General features: G+C 40.0%; 2 protein-coding genes and 2 long non-coding RNA genes across 4 annotated transcripts; 1 reads left to right on the top strand and 3 right to left on the bottom strand.

The window, feature by feature from the left end:
• Nucleotides 1-164: 164 nt before the first annotated feature.
• LOC147926646 (uncharacterized) lies at nucleotides 165-2383 on the bottom strand. Its single transcript, XR_015582963.1, has 3 exons — nucleotides 2121-2383; nucleotides 1765-1894; nucleotides 165-1671 (listed from the first exon to the last, which is right to left on the bottom strand). It is a non-coding gene; the product is annotated as an uncharacterized LOC147926646 (long non-coding RNA).
• Nucleotides 2384-3234: 851 nt separating this feature from the next.
• LOC147926645 (uncharacterized) lies at nucleotides 3235-4482 on the top strand. The gene is made up of 4 exons (XM_087487135.1): nucleotides 3235-3549; nucleotides 3638-3654; nucleotides 4187-4241; nucleotides 4432-4482. Exons 1-4 carry the CDS (start codon nucleotides 3235-3237, stop codon nucleotides 4480-4482), a joined length of 438 nt encoding a protein of 145 aa, XP_087343261.1.
• Nucleotides 4483-6514: 2032 nt separating this feature from the next.
• On the bottom strand, nucleotides 6515-7819 carry LOC104773366 (uncharacterized). Its single transcript, XR_765104.3, has 3 exons — nucleotides 7611-7819; nucleotides 7305-7364; nucleotides 6515-6616 (listed from the first exon to the last, which is right to left on the bottom strand). It is a non-coding gene; the product is annotated as an uncharacterized LOC104773366 (long non-coding RNA).
• A 543-nt stretch (nucleotides 7820-8362) lies between these two features.
• On the bottom strand, nucleotides 8363-13596 carry LOC147926644 (uncharacterized). The gene is made up of 2 exons (XM_087487134.1): nucleotides 12029-13596; nucleotides 8363-11927 (listed from the first exon to the last, which is right to left on the bottom strand). The coding sequence occupies exons 1-2, from the start codon at nucleotides 13594-13596 to the stop codon at nucleotides 8363-8365; spliced, it is 5133 nt and encodes a 1710-aa protein (XP_087343260.1).
• Nucleotides 13597-14520: the final 924 nt, after the last annotated feature.

Raw genomic sequence — 14520 nt, 5'->3', positions numbered from 1 at the left:
CGATTTCATACCAACTGTCACACAGGCTATGAACGATGATTTGACGAAAGAGTTTTCTTCTGAGGAAATTTTTAAGGCTCTCTCAATGATTGGTGATGACAAGGCACCCGGTCCTGATGGTTTAACTGCTAGATTCTACAAACAATGTTGGGATGTAGTGGGTGAGGATATAACCAAGAAGGTTAAAGAATTTTTTACAACTGCATACATGAAACCGAGAATTAACAATACAAATATCTGTATGATCCCTAAAATTACAGAACCTGAGACACTAGCTGATTATCGACCTATAGGTCTTTGTAATGTCATTTACAAAATTATTTCTAACCGTTTGGTCAACCGTTTAAAACGCCATTTGGATGTTATTGTCTCTGATTCTCAAGCTGCATTCATTCTTGGACGTGTTGTTACTGATAATATATTGATTGCTCACGAACTCATGTACTCTCTAAAGGCAAGGAAACGAGTTTCTCAAACATATATGGCTGTTAAAACGGATATCAGTAAAGCATATGATCGGGTGGAATGGAACTTCTTGGAAACTGCTATGAAAGTATTTGGTTTTTCAACTACTTGGATTAACTGGATAATGGCTACGGTTCGTTCAGTTGAATTTGCAGTCTTGATCAATGGTACACCATATGGGAAGGTCCAGCCGAGTCGTGGGATAAGACAGGGTGACCCTCTTTCTCCCTATCTCTTCATTCTGTGTGCAGACATTTTAAGCTACCTCATCAAGTCTCAAGTATCCTCCAAATGCTTACAAGGAATCAAAATAGGAAATGGAGTTCCACCTATTACTCATTTGCAATTCGCAGACGATAGCTTATTCTTTTGCAGAGCAAATAACCGAAACTGTCAGGCCTTGAAAGATGTTTTTGATGTATATGAATACTATTCAGGCCAAGTAATCAATAGCTCCAAATCTTTTATCACTTTTGGCTCAAGAGTTTTTGGTCATCGACAAGCTGCTGTGAAAAGAATCTTGGACATACCAAATCATGGGGGTGGAGGGAAATTTCTTGGCTTACCAGAACAATTTGGTAGCAAGAAAAAAGAAATGTTTGAATATATTGTTGAACGAGTGAGACAACGTACGACAAATTGGAGCGGTAAGTTTCTATCTCCTGCGGGGAAAGAAGTTCTGCTTAAGTCGGTTTCAGCGGCAATGCCGGTCTATGCAATGTCATGTTTTAAATTACCTCTTGGACTAATCTCTGAATTAGAATCGATACTGATGCATTTCTGGTGGTAGAAATCATCTTCGTCTAGAGGCATCCCTTGGATTGCTTGGAAACGGCTACAATACTCTAAGAAGGAAGGTGGTATGGGATTTCGTGATTTAGCTAAGTTTAATGATGCTTTGTTAGCAATACAGGCTTGGCGTATCCTAACATGTTCCAACAGCTTATTTGCTAAAGTTATGAAAGCTAGATATTTTTCTGAGACTTCGATTCTTGATGCCACACCTAAAAAATCATAATCATATGGCTGGTCACCCATTCTTACGGGTTTAGAGCTACTTAAAAAGGGAGTTCGTGTTTGTGTTGGTGATGGTTCAACAATACGTCTCAATGTGGATAATGTTATTGCAGAGCATCCCCCGCGTCCTGTTAGTTCCATTGACCCTAATGCTACGGGCTTTCTTTCCTCTCTTATCGATGATACTGGCTGTATCAAATCATGGGACACATCTGCACTTGTTAGTTTGATAAAACCGACTGATATTGATGCATTAAAACAAATATACATTCCACAATATACCTCTCAAGATAAGCTTATTTGGCATTATAATGCTTCTGGTGATTACTCTGTTCGATCCGGTTACTGGTTGGCTACACTTGATCCTTCTTTGTTGGTTCCCGGCCCTCCCATCCCACATGGCTCGGTTGATCTGAAAAACAAGATTTGGAAGCTGAAAATTTTACCAAAAACAAAACATTTTCTTTGGAATGTTTTATCTAAATCATTAGGTACAACTACAAGATTAGTTTCTCGGGGTGTGAATATTAGTACACTATGCCAACGATGCCATGGCGCTGATGAATCTATTAACCACACTTTGTTCACATGTCCTGCATCGAAGTTGGTTTGGGATCTAACTAATTTTCCACTTTTACCTTTTCATAGCACAGATTGTGAAATAAATATATCGGTTATAATACACTTGTTAGATGATCTCTCTTTGTCTAAGGACTTGATTGGAACAACATATGCTAGAGCATTAGCATTATGCAGCATAAGCATTAAGGTGCATAAGCTGTATGCTCTGAATAATATAACACATTTAGTTGATTGGTATAGCAGTGGTGTATTAGATATTATATTTATATTTAATATATGATATTAATAAAAAAAATATATAATTTAAATGTGTTTCATTAAAAAAATTAATTATCACTCATTGCTATATATATATATTTAAAAATATATTTTAAATTTAATAAATTTAATAAAATTATATATATATATATATATATATATATGTAATTTAATAATTTTAATTATATATATTTATAATGTAACACATTAATTAAAAATAATTAATATCTATTATAATTTTTTATAAAAGTTTATATCTATATTTACATTTTTAATTTCAATAAATTTTTAAAATATATATAATATAACACATTAAACTAAAATAAAACAATAATATATATTATAAACATTATATCCACATTAATATTTTAATGTTTTAAATAAATTATTATATTATTTCAAATAATAACATTAAGTAGTTTCTCATATATATTATATTATAACAAATAAATTTATCTTTTATGAAATCATAATTTTCTATTTTTACAAAATAAATAAATTATTTAAAATTGTTTTAATATATATTAATATTTTAGAGTCAAATGCTTGGGAAATGCTTCAAATAAGAGCATACAGGAAGAGAGCATATGAGAGCATCTGCAGCTTCTAAATGCTCCCTTATATGCTCTTCTAATAAATGTTGATTGGATGATAAAATTAAAAAAGCTTCTTCATATGTTCTTCCAATCAAGGCCTAAGAAACATAAGCTACTACCTTTTTGGGTTGTGTGGAACATATGGAAGGATCGTAACAATTTCATTTTTCAAAATATTACTAGTGATCATTATCAAGTTGTATCTCAATCCAAGGCTGATGTTTTTGAATGGATTCAGTCAACGCCATCTCATTCTTCAAAATCTGTTTCTAGAGACCATCCCTTTGACCCCCATTGGTCGAGACCAGAATTTCCAATGGTGAAATGTAATTTTGATGTCAGCTTCAGAACATATACAAGGAAAACTATTGGTGGATGGATAATTCGTAATCACGGTGGAGAAGCAATTAACTGGGGTTCGAGTGTTCTTCGAAATGCGAGCAGTCCATTAGAAGGTGAGGCTCAAGCTCTATTACTGGCTATTCAACAAACAGCGGCTAAGGGTTTCACCAATGTATGCTTTGAAGGCGACTGCAAAACGTTAATTGATTGCCTAAATGGCTCTTTACAAGATGTTTCCATCCATAGTCTTTTACAAGATATCAGACACTACTCTGGCAATTTTTCTCATGTAACATTTTCATTTATTCATCGCATAAACAATGAGATAGCCCATTTGTTAGCTAAGTTGGAATGTAATATCTTAGATTTTTATTCAGCTTCTTCCAATCCCCCTGTATGGCTCATGGAACCTTTATACCTTGACAGATTTTATTCTTAATAAGTTTCCTTTGCTGAAAAAAAAATATTTATTTCGAATTTTTTTGTTGATTCGGTTCGTATTTCGGTTTTGTTAACCAAATATTTCTAAACAAAAAAAGTCGGTTTGAATAAGTTGGTTCATTTTCGAATTCAATTTTATATCTCCTCCTATCAGAAAAACATGTTTTGATTCCTTATTTTTAATTTGTTTCAATAATTCAGATCGATTAAACCTGATACAATATGGTAGCACTAACCTTTCTTACAAATCACATTATTCATGTAAGTATATATACCAAACCGGCGAGTAAATAAAAATGGCGGCGGTTCTCAATTCTTACCTTATATATTAAAAGAGAGTTTTTGGTGCTGATGAAGATAAAAGTGTGAGCATTCCTTTTTAAGCATCATCATCCCTCTAGTGTTGTATAACTAATGTTGCTTCATCTTCATGGTTATGTGATTACTAATTTTCTCTGCTGTTGTTTGTTTTGTGCCATTTTAAGATGTCATGGCCATGGGGAGGCTTTACAGACCAGTCATTACGGTTTCCTTAACAAGGTACTCTCAACCTTTCAAGTTTCCTAAACCCTTGTGACAACTAGCTGTATAGCTAATTTACCTCTGTTACTGTATGTATCTTGACATATTTCGATTATGGGATTACTTAAGAGTAATCATGGTGACTTCGGTGTCAAATTGCTTCACTACTTGTCTAAATTTCATTTTCTGTCCTATTTTTGGATTCCAGTGTTATGGAGAATTTGTGGAACCTTCTTCGGCAATGTCAACAGAGATGTAAAACCTAGCTAGTGAGGCTTTTACTGTGCCAACTAGGTAACTTGTAGCTAGCCTCCACAGAGGCATGAAACTCCAAAGACTACTATGCAGTATATACCAAAGTACAGCTCAAAGACAGATCGGCGTTCAAGTTTTCCGACAGACCTCTAGATAACTAGCTTTCAACCACTCTAAGTAAGGCTGTTGTAGCCCCAAGCTGATATAGTAGCGGATGGAACACATAAAAGTACCATTGTGCAGTAAATGCAAATGCTATATCACATCTGATGCCCAAGAACCACGCATCACTTTAATCTCTTGAGTTAGTAATTGTGGACAAGTCACAAATTACAGAAAAGTCCAATTTCCAAGTTCCTAAAGTAAGAGTCGTGGCTTTCATTTAAGAGAATTTTTTTTATGTTCCTCATTTGTCGAGTGTAACAATATGGTGGGATTTTTTTTGCACCTGACGAGCAGTGGAAAAGATTCGAGCAGGTCAGATGAGAAATGGCTTTGGAAAAGCTCTGCACAAAGCCTCTGTATAATCACAGCTTAATCTGCTGGTATGATCCTTGGCTCCTTGCTTATGTTCTGTTTTGCTAGCTTCTCTACTTCTTACATAACTAAAGAACCTTTCTAACTGTGTCTGGAAAATTGAGCAGGTGCAATAGTACAAACATGAGAGACAAAGAGAGAGAGAGAGAGTGCAATGATAGTCCTGAGTCATTGGACGATAGTTCTGAGAAGACCATTTGTTGGATGCACTTTAAGAAGAAGCTTGAACAAGGGTGGAATAAAGCTTGAAGACAAGATGAAAAAGAAGAAGAAGTCGCAGAGGAAGTTGTTTCAGAATTGGCCAAAGTGTATTGTAGACTCCAACTTTGATTTAGAAGGTTTCAAGTTCCTGCAATCAAGGCTCCCAAGCTGTTTTTTATTGGTTAAGCGTGTGCCACACACGTGAGGATTGTTGAAACCCTTAACCGACTCTGTTTTGTATATACCGTTGGGGCTTGGGATAAAAATGTTAGCTTTCTTTTTCTCTGAATCGCCATCCTTCTTGTGTTGTATAACTGGTATAATCATAATCTTCATGGTTATGTGATTACTAATTTCCTCCACTGTTGTTTCAGATGCCTGGAACAATCATGGTTATGGGGAGGGGAGGCTTAAGAGACCAGGCATTATGGTTTATAGTGAAACCAGACCAGGGTACTCTCAAGTCTCAACCTTTCATGCTTCCTAATTGAAGTTCCCTGAACCCTTTGTGAAGACTAGTTAGATGACTTACTTATTCACCTTGCTTTGATTTTATTGCTTTCCCGGTATCTTTGCATGGTTATAACAATATATCCAGCTTGTTTTAGTTTGTAATGTTACTGTATCTTAAGCTTTTTGGATTATGGGATAAGTTAGAAATATTATGCAGATTCTTGACTCATCAATGCAGAGATGCTTCCTTACCTATATCGCTGCAGCTTCTACAGGACATGTATGAGAACAACCCTGAAGTGCAGCAGACGAAGATTAAGTTGTAAATAGTGTAAAAATAGCTGGAAAAGTTTCAAAAGCTTCGGTGGTGACATGGCGGAAAGGAAATTATTATTGGAAGAGATTCAGGATTTAAAGGAGCCACTACAATGTTACCCCTTTTTCTTACATCAGCTAGGAAAAGGGGTTTCATGCTTAAGGCTGACATATACTTGTGACTCTAGTAAGACGACTCCGCCACTTTGTACCAGCTAGGAAAAGTTTTCGTCATCGACGATATTATAAGTTCCATGTGGGGTGGGGGAGATTTCATTTATTGATATGTACAGTTTCTACAGGATACAATGTTAAAGAACAGCTTAAAGCAGACTGAAATAAACAAAGAAGAATACTCTCTCATTTCCCTTAACCCCTGGATGTAATGGTACAGTAACTTCTTGGGCCATCCAACCGAGCCCATCCTCTAGTAACCGTACAACTTGCTTGGATATGCCAATCATGATGGTTCTTGATGCTGTGACGGTTAAGTGCATCCATGATTTCAGCCAGAGTCATCACGACTTTCAGGTCCTGATCGTTTGCAAACACAAGTATGACCGAGCTTTGAAGATCCCCATGACCAAGTAACCTTGAGAGCTCCTCTTTCCCGGAAGAGATCCTCACTCTGTCTGTGCTATAGATAACCATAATCAGCAAGTCATCAACGTTTGATTTTTTTTTTTTGTGGCTATTCTTATAATCAAATTGAAAGGTATCTGGAGGTTTTTAAGTCAGCAAATGTACAGTAATGAATATGTAAAAGGATATGCGAGAGGCGAGTTGCTCAAAATAACATATCCTTCGATAGATTGCATCAACATGATGAAAAAATCTTGAACGGACCCAAGAAAACAAAATACTTGTGCACAAGATGGATAAGAACTCTGAAAAACATTATCCTCCACTATACACCTAGTTCATGTCAATAGGCTTACCTCAAAACATCATTAGCATTATATTTCGTATATACGAGGCCCGAGTAGTCCCATACCTAAAACTCTAAGGAAAATGACAAATGACTTCGTTTTTGTCTAGCTAATCATTATCATTTATCAGTATACTTTACAGAGTAGAGCAGGACTGTACTTTTGGTTTTAAGGTTAATTTCAAACAAAGTGATAGCTTTTATTGACATGTAAAGAGGCAAGTGGAGGTAAAAATGTACAAAATGACGAGAGCCAACATCAAGAAACATATCCATTAAAATTATAACCACAAACATGTGAAAGTGATTTATATGTGGTCATACAGAGGAAAAAATTCCAGTAGCCATCATACAGAAGCTTTGGAAGGAACGTAAAAGACTATAATCATTACCTGCATTTTATCAAAATAGGCATGTCCCTGTGCTTCAATGTATTTTTTAGGCACCAGTACCTGTATAATTAATACATGATTCCACAAATATAACTAATAGGATATTTATGGACTAAATCAAGACAATGAATAGCAAAGATCTTGGTTCGAAGTGGCAAGTCGGCATCTTAAACTTAGATAAAGCTCATGCTACAATTTGGAAGCTCTTCTGTTAGCCAATTCTAGAAAATTCATGCCATTTTAGAAGAATAATGAGCAGAAACTGCGGGCAGAAATAAAGAATCGCAGGAACGTAGTGTAACGTACCTTTGAGGAAGGATATTGTTTCAGGTGTGACTGGACTGATCAAATGAAGTTCAAGACTAGCCGCAACCATTTCTTACCAGCTATTCCACCACCGACAATGGCAATGTCATGTTGTGGAGCATCGTCAATAGAATTTCTTTTTGCATTACTCTCCTAAATCATTTAGTAAATCGAGAACAAAACCAATAAAAGACATTACAACCCGACATTACAACATTAAAAACGGAACAACTGATAAGCTAGTCCAAGGCTTGAGCAAGACCTATGTTTTTCTATAGCAATACCCGCGGAGGTTTAAAGCATGCACTAGCACTAGTATTGTTTACATTGTGTGCTAAACACATAAAGCAAGTAACAAAGTCTATGTTTACATTGTCTGCTAAACACATAAGGCATGTAAGAAAATCCAAAACAGACAATGATAGCATCTCATAGCTCAAACAGCACATAACCTATGTAAATGCATCAATAGATGAACTAACCCTATTAAACCCAATACTGTACTTAGCTCCACAGTCAAATCCATTATCCATAGATATTAAAACTTTTGAACATCATACCCATTTTGTTGGTCGGTACAAAGAAGTTGAAAGATTGCTGAACCTAGACTAGAAAAATAGAGAGAGAAGGACCTCGAGATTGACACCAAAACTTGAGTAATAGCTTTTTTTTTGGTAAAAAGGTTAAATTTTATACCAAGCTTTTCAAGTTTTTTTTGTACATGTTGATACAACTTATTAAAGAAGAACATACTAGAAAGGTAAAGAGATACAACTAAAATAAGAGCCAAGGAGGGAGGAGGGAAGGGAAAGCAGTCGATCCCTTATTGAACGGTCCAGCAACAGTTGAGTTGACGAAGCACTTGATGGTGTATCCGAGAAGATCCTCAAATTACGTTCACGCCAGATGACATAGCAGGATGCTTGCAAGATGAGCTTTAGGAGTGTAGCGCTATGAGCTTGATGATGTGGTCTTGCACCGAGGATCCATGCTGAGATAGAAAGGAGATCCTGGGGAGGAGACGGCCAAAATCTAGAAGCAAAAGCAGCCCATAGGGAGGCAGAGAAAGGACACTCAAAGAAGAGGTGAGAGTGAGTTTCAGTACCGGAGGAACAAAGAACACGCTGAGCAGGAACATTGATCCCCCATCGTCGCAGTCTATCCCTTGTAGGGAGTCTCTCGAGAAATGCAAGCCAGGTGATGAAGGAGTACCTAGGCACTGCTTCCTTGAACCAAACTGTCTTGGACCATGGTACCAAGGCAGAGTGAGAACGAATCTGCTCCCAAGTTTCCTTAGAAGAAAAGAAACCTGCAAACGTACCTAAGACACGTCGCCAGAGATAAGAATCATCTCCATTAAAATCGTTTGGTGGCGAGATGGTAGTGAGTAGCTCCATAAAAGATTGTTTTTGTACTGATCGAGCAGGAGGCATCCACCAATCACCGTTCCTTAAAGCATCAGAGACTACTGCATTCTTCCGGATTCTTATTTGTCTAGGTCCATTGATCCCCAGTGTCTCGATCAGAGGAGAGAGAGGACACCAGTTATCATGCCAAAACATAGCCGTTTTCCCATTACCAAACTCACAGCAAAGGAAATCCTTTAGTAGAGGTTTAAGCCTGATCATACCTCGAACCGTGCGTGAGAGTCTCTGAGAGTCTTCCAATTCCCAGTAACTTTTCCGGTGGAAAACATTGGACTTCAGCCAAGCAACCCACAGGGAACCCGCATTAGAAAACATAATCCATATAAGCTTGAGCTGAAAGACAACTTGGTAGTCCTCAAGCTTCCTAATGCCAAGACCACCCTCTTCTTTAGGCCTACAAACATCTTTCCAGGCTACCCTGGCCCCGCGTGCAGAACCAACTTTGTTCTTCCAGAGAAAGCCAGCACAAAGAGAATCAACTTGCTCATAAAACCCTTTTGGGAGATTAAAAACCGCACTCCAGAAATTGACTATACCATATATGACAGAGGAGATGAGTCTGATCTTACCGGCGAAGGATAACAGCCTAATTGTCCAAGAATGGAGCTTGCATTTGATCCTTTCAAGGAAAGGTTGGAGAGTGGCAATAGAGATTCGGGCCGGATTCAATGGTAGGCATAAGTATATGGTCGGGAAGGAACCAACAGTGATCCTCGATAAAGCACTAAGCACTCCCACCTCGACCTCATTATAGCCTCCAAAGAATATTTCCGATTTGGCAGGGTTCATATCAAGGCCACTGAAGAGCTTGAACTGACGCATGACCTCTGCAACCCCCGTCAGCGAGTGCCTTGACCCGTCCGTGAAGACGAGCAAGTCATCTGCAAAAAGTAGGTGGGTGATCTGTGGAGAAGAGCAGAGAGGGTGCAGGCGGATTCCAGAACTTGCAGCCGCAGCTTCTAACAGTCTAGAAAGGACCTCCATTATCATGATGAAGAGATATGGAGAGATGGGGTCCCCTTGTCTGATGTCCTTCTTCCCTGGAAAGAAACCTGCAAGTTCTCCATTAATGGCGATAGAAAAGCGAGGCGAGGAGATACATTCCTTGATCCAAGTGCAAAACAGAGGTGGAAAGTTCTGAGCTTCCAGCACTTTAAGAACAAAGTCCCAACAGACAGTGTCAAAAGCCTTCCTTATATCCACTTTGATCATGCAGCTCTTTGGGCATGAAGGTTTTTGATAATTTCTGATCAGGTCCGATGCTAGTAATACATTCTCTCCTAGACTTCTTCCCTTAAGGAAAGCCGCTTGGTAGGGACTGATGCACTCCAAGAGAATTGGCTTCATCCTGTTTGCAATGATTTTGGATATGATCTTGTAAATCAGGTTGCAACAGCTGATTGGTCTGAAATCCCCTAGTTGACTTGCTTGAGGGACTTTCGGGATGAGGGCTAGGATTGTGGTGTTGATGTCCCTTAGAAGGCGGCCATTTCGAAAAAATTCCTGAACTGCATCTACAACCTCCTTGCCTACAATATCCCAAGTGGCTCGAAAGAACTCAACCGAGAATCCATCAGGGCCAGGACTTTTGTTGAGAGGCATTGCCTTAAGAACTAATTCTATTTCCTCTCGAGATACATGATTTATCAGAGACTGTCCTTGTGCATCAGAGCAGCGGAAGGGAAGAAGTTCTTTAAGCATGTCCACTGATGCACCCGAGATGGGCATATCAGTTTGACTCAAGATACCCTCAAAATAAGAAGCCGCATAGGACTTTATCTCATCTCCATTCATAATTCGTTGGTCTCCGTCATACAAGAGATGAATGTGATTCCTTGCAGCTCGCTCCAGGACAGACTTATGAAAAAAAGAGGTGTTCCTGTCTCCCAGGTTCAGCCAGATAACTCGCGATTTCTGTCTGAAGAATTTCTCCTCAGCATTGAGCAGGATCTGCCATCTAACTCTTTCCTGATGCTCCTCAGAGGCAGTTTGAGAATCCGGAGATGAGAGGAGACTTCTTTGCAAATTTGCCACTTTCTCAGCTTGGTCTTTTACCCTCTGGCTTATTCCGCTATAGTGTCGCTTATTCAGCTTCCGGAGAATCTTTTTGAGCTTCCTGAGAGATCTGACCAGTTTGAACTGAGAAGTACCAAGTATAGATCCTGGAGACCATTCCTGGGAGATGGACTGGTAGAATTCCGGGTGGTCAATGACATGGTGGAAGAACTTAAACAGTTTCCTGACTGGACGCCTCATTGCCGGTACATGAAATAAGCAGGCCGCATGGTCCGACTGCTGTGGCGCCATAAAATCAGCAAAAGCATCTGGATGTGAGACTGCCCACGCTTGGTTAATGAGTGCATGATCAATTCGCTTGGAGGTGGGATTATACTCTTGGTTGTTCCACCAAGTGAAGGGAACTCCTTGGGCATGAGCTTCGAAGAGCTCAGCGTCCTGCAGAGCCAAAGTACATTCGTCAATGCCAGTAGTATCAACGTCCTGGTGCAAGTGGTGAGAATGATGCTCAAGTCGAAGAATTTGATTGAAGTCACCAACCACCGCCCAGGGGCAGCGACTAACTGGAGTATTATCATGGAGCCAAATCAACTCCTCCCATAATGGCACACGCTCCTCTGGCAGATTGTGTCCATAAACAAAAGAAACAGTAAGACTTAGACTTGTAGAGGGAATATAGATACCGCATGTGACTAGCTGAGCAGAGGACTGGTACACTACTAATGAGACAGAGGGGTCCCAACACACTACAATCCTCGCGGAGTTGTGGTGATCAAAATTTCCAAAATACTTCCAACCAACTGGAATAGCTCTTGCAACTCTGCTTGCATTATTATTTTGAATATGCGTTTCCAAGAACGCTCCAAAAAGTGGCCTATGGATGGTGATCCATTCTTTTGTAAAGTCCTAACGCCTGGAACTATTCAGACCTCTTATATTCCACACAAAAAACATCGATGATGGGGATAATGTGACATCGTGGTCTTACGACCACTTCTCCTGCGAGAAACCAGAATGAATGGACCTTCGGTTTCACTTTCAACAACCGCCTCCGGAACCGTTATTTCGCCTTTGTCAGGGGGAATGGAACCTTCCAAACCCTCAACCTCTGCAACATTTGTATCTGCAACTATTGCTGAGATGGGAGCAGGTTCATTAAAGTTCTCATCTGCGAGCCACTCTAAAATTTGGTTCGTGGAGCCAAGTTCTTCCTCCCTGAGAGAGCAAGATTGATAAGGGTTTTCTGATTCAGATAGAGCAGGTGCGCAAGGAGGCCCTATCTGCACAACATCCGGTCCTTCCTTGACTTTCCAGACCAAGAGAGAGTTAGCACTAGCAGAAGTCTTCGGTGGGCGTTCCTTAGACCTGCCTTGCCGTGATCGCCTTCTGCTATGGGGTCTACTACGAGACCTGGTGCTACGCTTCCTTTGACCAATTGGAAGAGAGGGGCAATTAGAAGTATTGTGCCCAAAGGCACAGCACACTGAGCATTTAGGAGGGAGCCAGGGGTAGGAGACATCTATTTCCACTTCGCGCCCATTAGAAAACCCAGAGATTACCTTGGAGGGGAGCTCCTTAGTGAGATCAACCTTGACCAACACCTTGGCAACTTCGAAGTTTTCTTTTCTCTCTGTTTCAGGAGCTAGAGCTACCGGTTTTACCACTGTCGTAGCAATACGGCTAAGACTCTGACGATTAAACAGGAGATAAGGGACTCCACGGAATTCAACTGAGATAGAGGCTGAAGTTATCGGGGGAGAATCCGGAGTAAAGTCTGGGAACCACGGAGAGACAAACATTGGAAAGCCAGCTATATTCCAAACATTCCGACCCAGAAGGATAGATCGGGTCCGAGGGTTAGGAACACGGAGGAGAAAATCACCATATCCGATTTTGTGAACAAAAATACGAGGCCCTGAACGAGCCCAGAGAGCATTCACCACACCTATTACTCGACCCATCTCAGGGGGATTACCATGGAACTGGGCAAAGACAAAGTCCTTGAATTCCTCTCGAGCGTCATCTAAGTTTTCATCAGGGATGAGAACAAAGGGGGCGCCAGAGATATGAGTAGTTGGAGTGCCTACTTCCTCTAATGGAGAAGAGTCTCCAAACAAAGATGACCATTTCCTGTCTGCTCCTGCCGGAGCTGGCTCTGAGGGATTAGCCAGAGGACGAGTTGTTTGAATGTTTTCGCGCATATTCGCAGGAGCGAGAGCAGGACCCGAATCCACTATTGGTTCAGTTGATTTTTCGGTAACTGGAGACGCTAGAATCACACAAGGAGAGGGAGCGTCTGCAACAGTCACAGAAGATGGGGCAACTTGGGGACTCAGATCTGATTCCGGAGGGGCCGAGAGAGGCGGTAGAACCGCAAGAGGAGCATCCGAAGGAGGGGTGGGTGGGGAAATTTCCGCGGCCAGCGTGCCTGAACCAGAGGTACAAGCAGAAGCCAACAGCATCAAAGCGGAGGCGAAGCGAGCGAATTGGGATGTGCTAGGGACTAGGGGATGAGATCCCCTCTTCTTTTTCTTCCTTGTCATCAGGAATTTCTCACCCACCGGCGAGAGGCTGGCGAATGGCGGTGATTAGGGTTAGGGAGATCTAATCGCCTTTTCTATCGCCTCAGGAGAGAGGAGAGAGAAAATTCTTTTGCTTCTTCAATGAGATGGTTAGGGAGATCTCAACTTGAGTAATAGCTCCGCCGGCATTGGATTGATTCCGCATTAGAGATTCCTCTGGTTGCGAACTCGGTGCTCAGATGTGTAAGGCATCTATTTTCTACAGCGGCCTGCAACTTCTCTCGGCGCTCAGATGTGTAAGGCATCTATTGAATTGAATCAAAAGGTTATGAGCTCAGGAAGATGAGAAGTAGGTTCAGAAGTTCATGAATTGTGGAAATGAATCGGAGCCTTGAAGATTCTGTATAAGAGAAAAAATTGAAGGTCTCTTCATTGCTGATATGAGGCAAGGTTAAGATTTTATGGTCAGAGAATCATAGTTAGTTTAGTTGCCTCAAGAGTTGAACTAGTGTGGTTTTGTTTTCTGTGTTTTTTTAAAATAAAATCTGAAAGACAAGTTTGAGATTTTGGACTCAGTGCAAGGGTAAAATTGTGAAGGCTAAGCTTGGAGAACCACACTACTTGTCTGATTATCTTCAAGATGATCTTGGTTTAGATTGTATCTTGGCTGGTTTATAGATTCTGAGTAATTGGGGACAGCTCCGGAGTTTCAATCTTTTTGCTCATCTGTTGGTGTTCATGTAGAGAATAGTTGTTGATGAGTTTTAAAAAAAAAACTGGATCAAGTAATCTGTTAAAATATAGCAGGAGTTCATGGTTTTGAGGAGATTCAAATTTTTTAGTTGAGAGTTTTGGTGAAGGATCTGTTTCAATTGTTAATCTCAAGCTCTTAAATATCTGAGATGATTATATGGTGTACTGATCAGGCTAAAGACAATCTTTACA

This window comes from Camelina sativa, chromosome 15, assembly GCF_030686135.1.
Source record: "Camelina sativa cultivar CO46 ecotype springtype chromosome 15, ASM3068613v1".
Taxonomy (NCBI): Eukaryota; Viridiplantae; Streptophyta; class Magnoliopsida; order Brassicales; family Brassicaceae; genus Camelina; species Camelina sativa.
Note: the sequence above shows the minus strand (reverse complement) of the source record. Positions and strands in the feature narration are given on the sequence as shown.

Bases quoted from the DNA above. Each gene is read 5' to 3' on its own strand.
- LOC147926645 (XM_087487135.1), top strand. From the start codon at position 3,235: ATGGTGAAATGTAATTTTGATGTCAGCTTCAGAACATATACAAGGAAA. The intron at 4,242-4,431 runs GTACTCTCAACC...TTTGGATTCCAG, and splicing joins ATTACGGTTTCCTTAACAAG to TGTTATGGAGAATTTGTGGA.
- LOC147926644 (XM_087487134.1), bottom strand. From the start codon at position 13,596: ATGACAAGGAAGAAAAAGAAGAGGGGATCTCATCCCCTAGTCCCTAGC. The intron at 11,928-12,028 runs GTCACATTATCC...CACCATCCATAG, and splicing joins AGTGGTCGTAAGACCACGAT to GCCACTTTTTGGAGCGTTCT.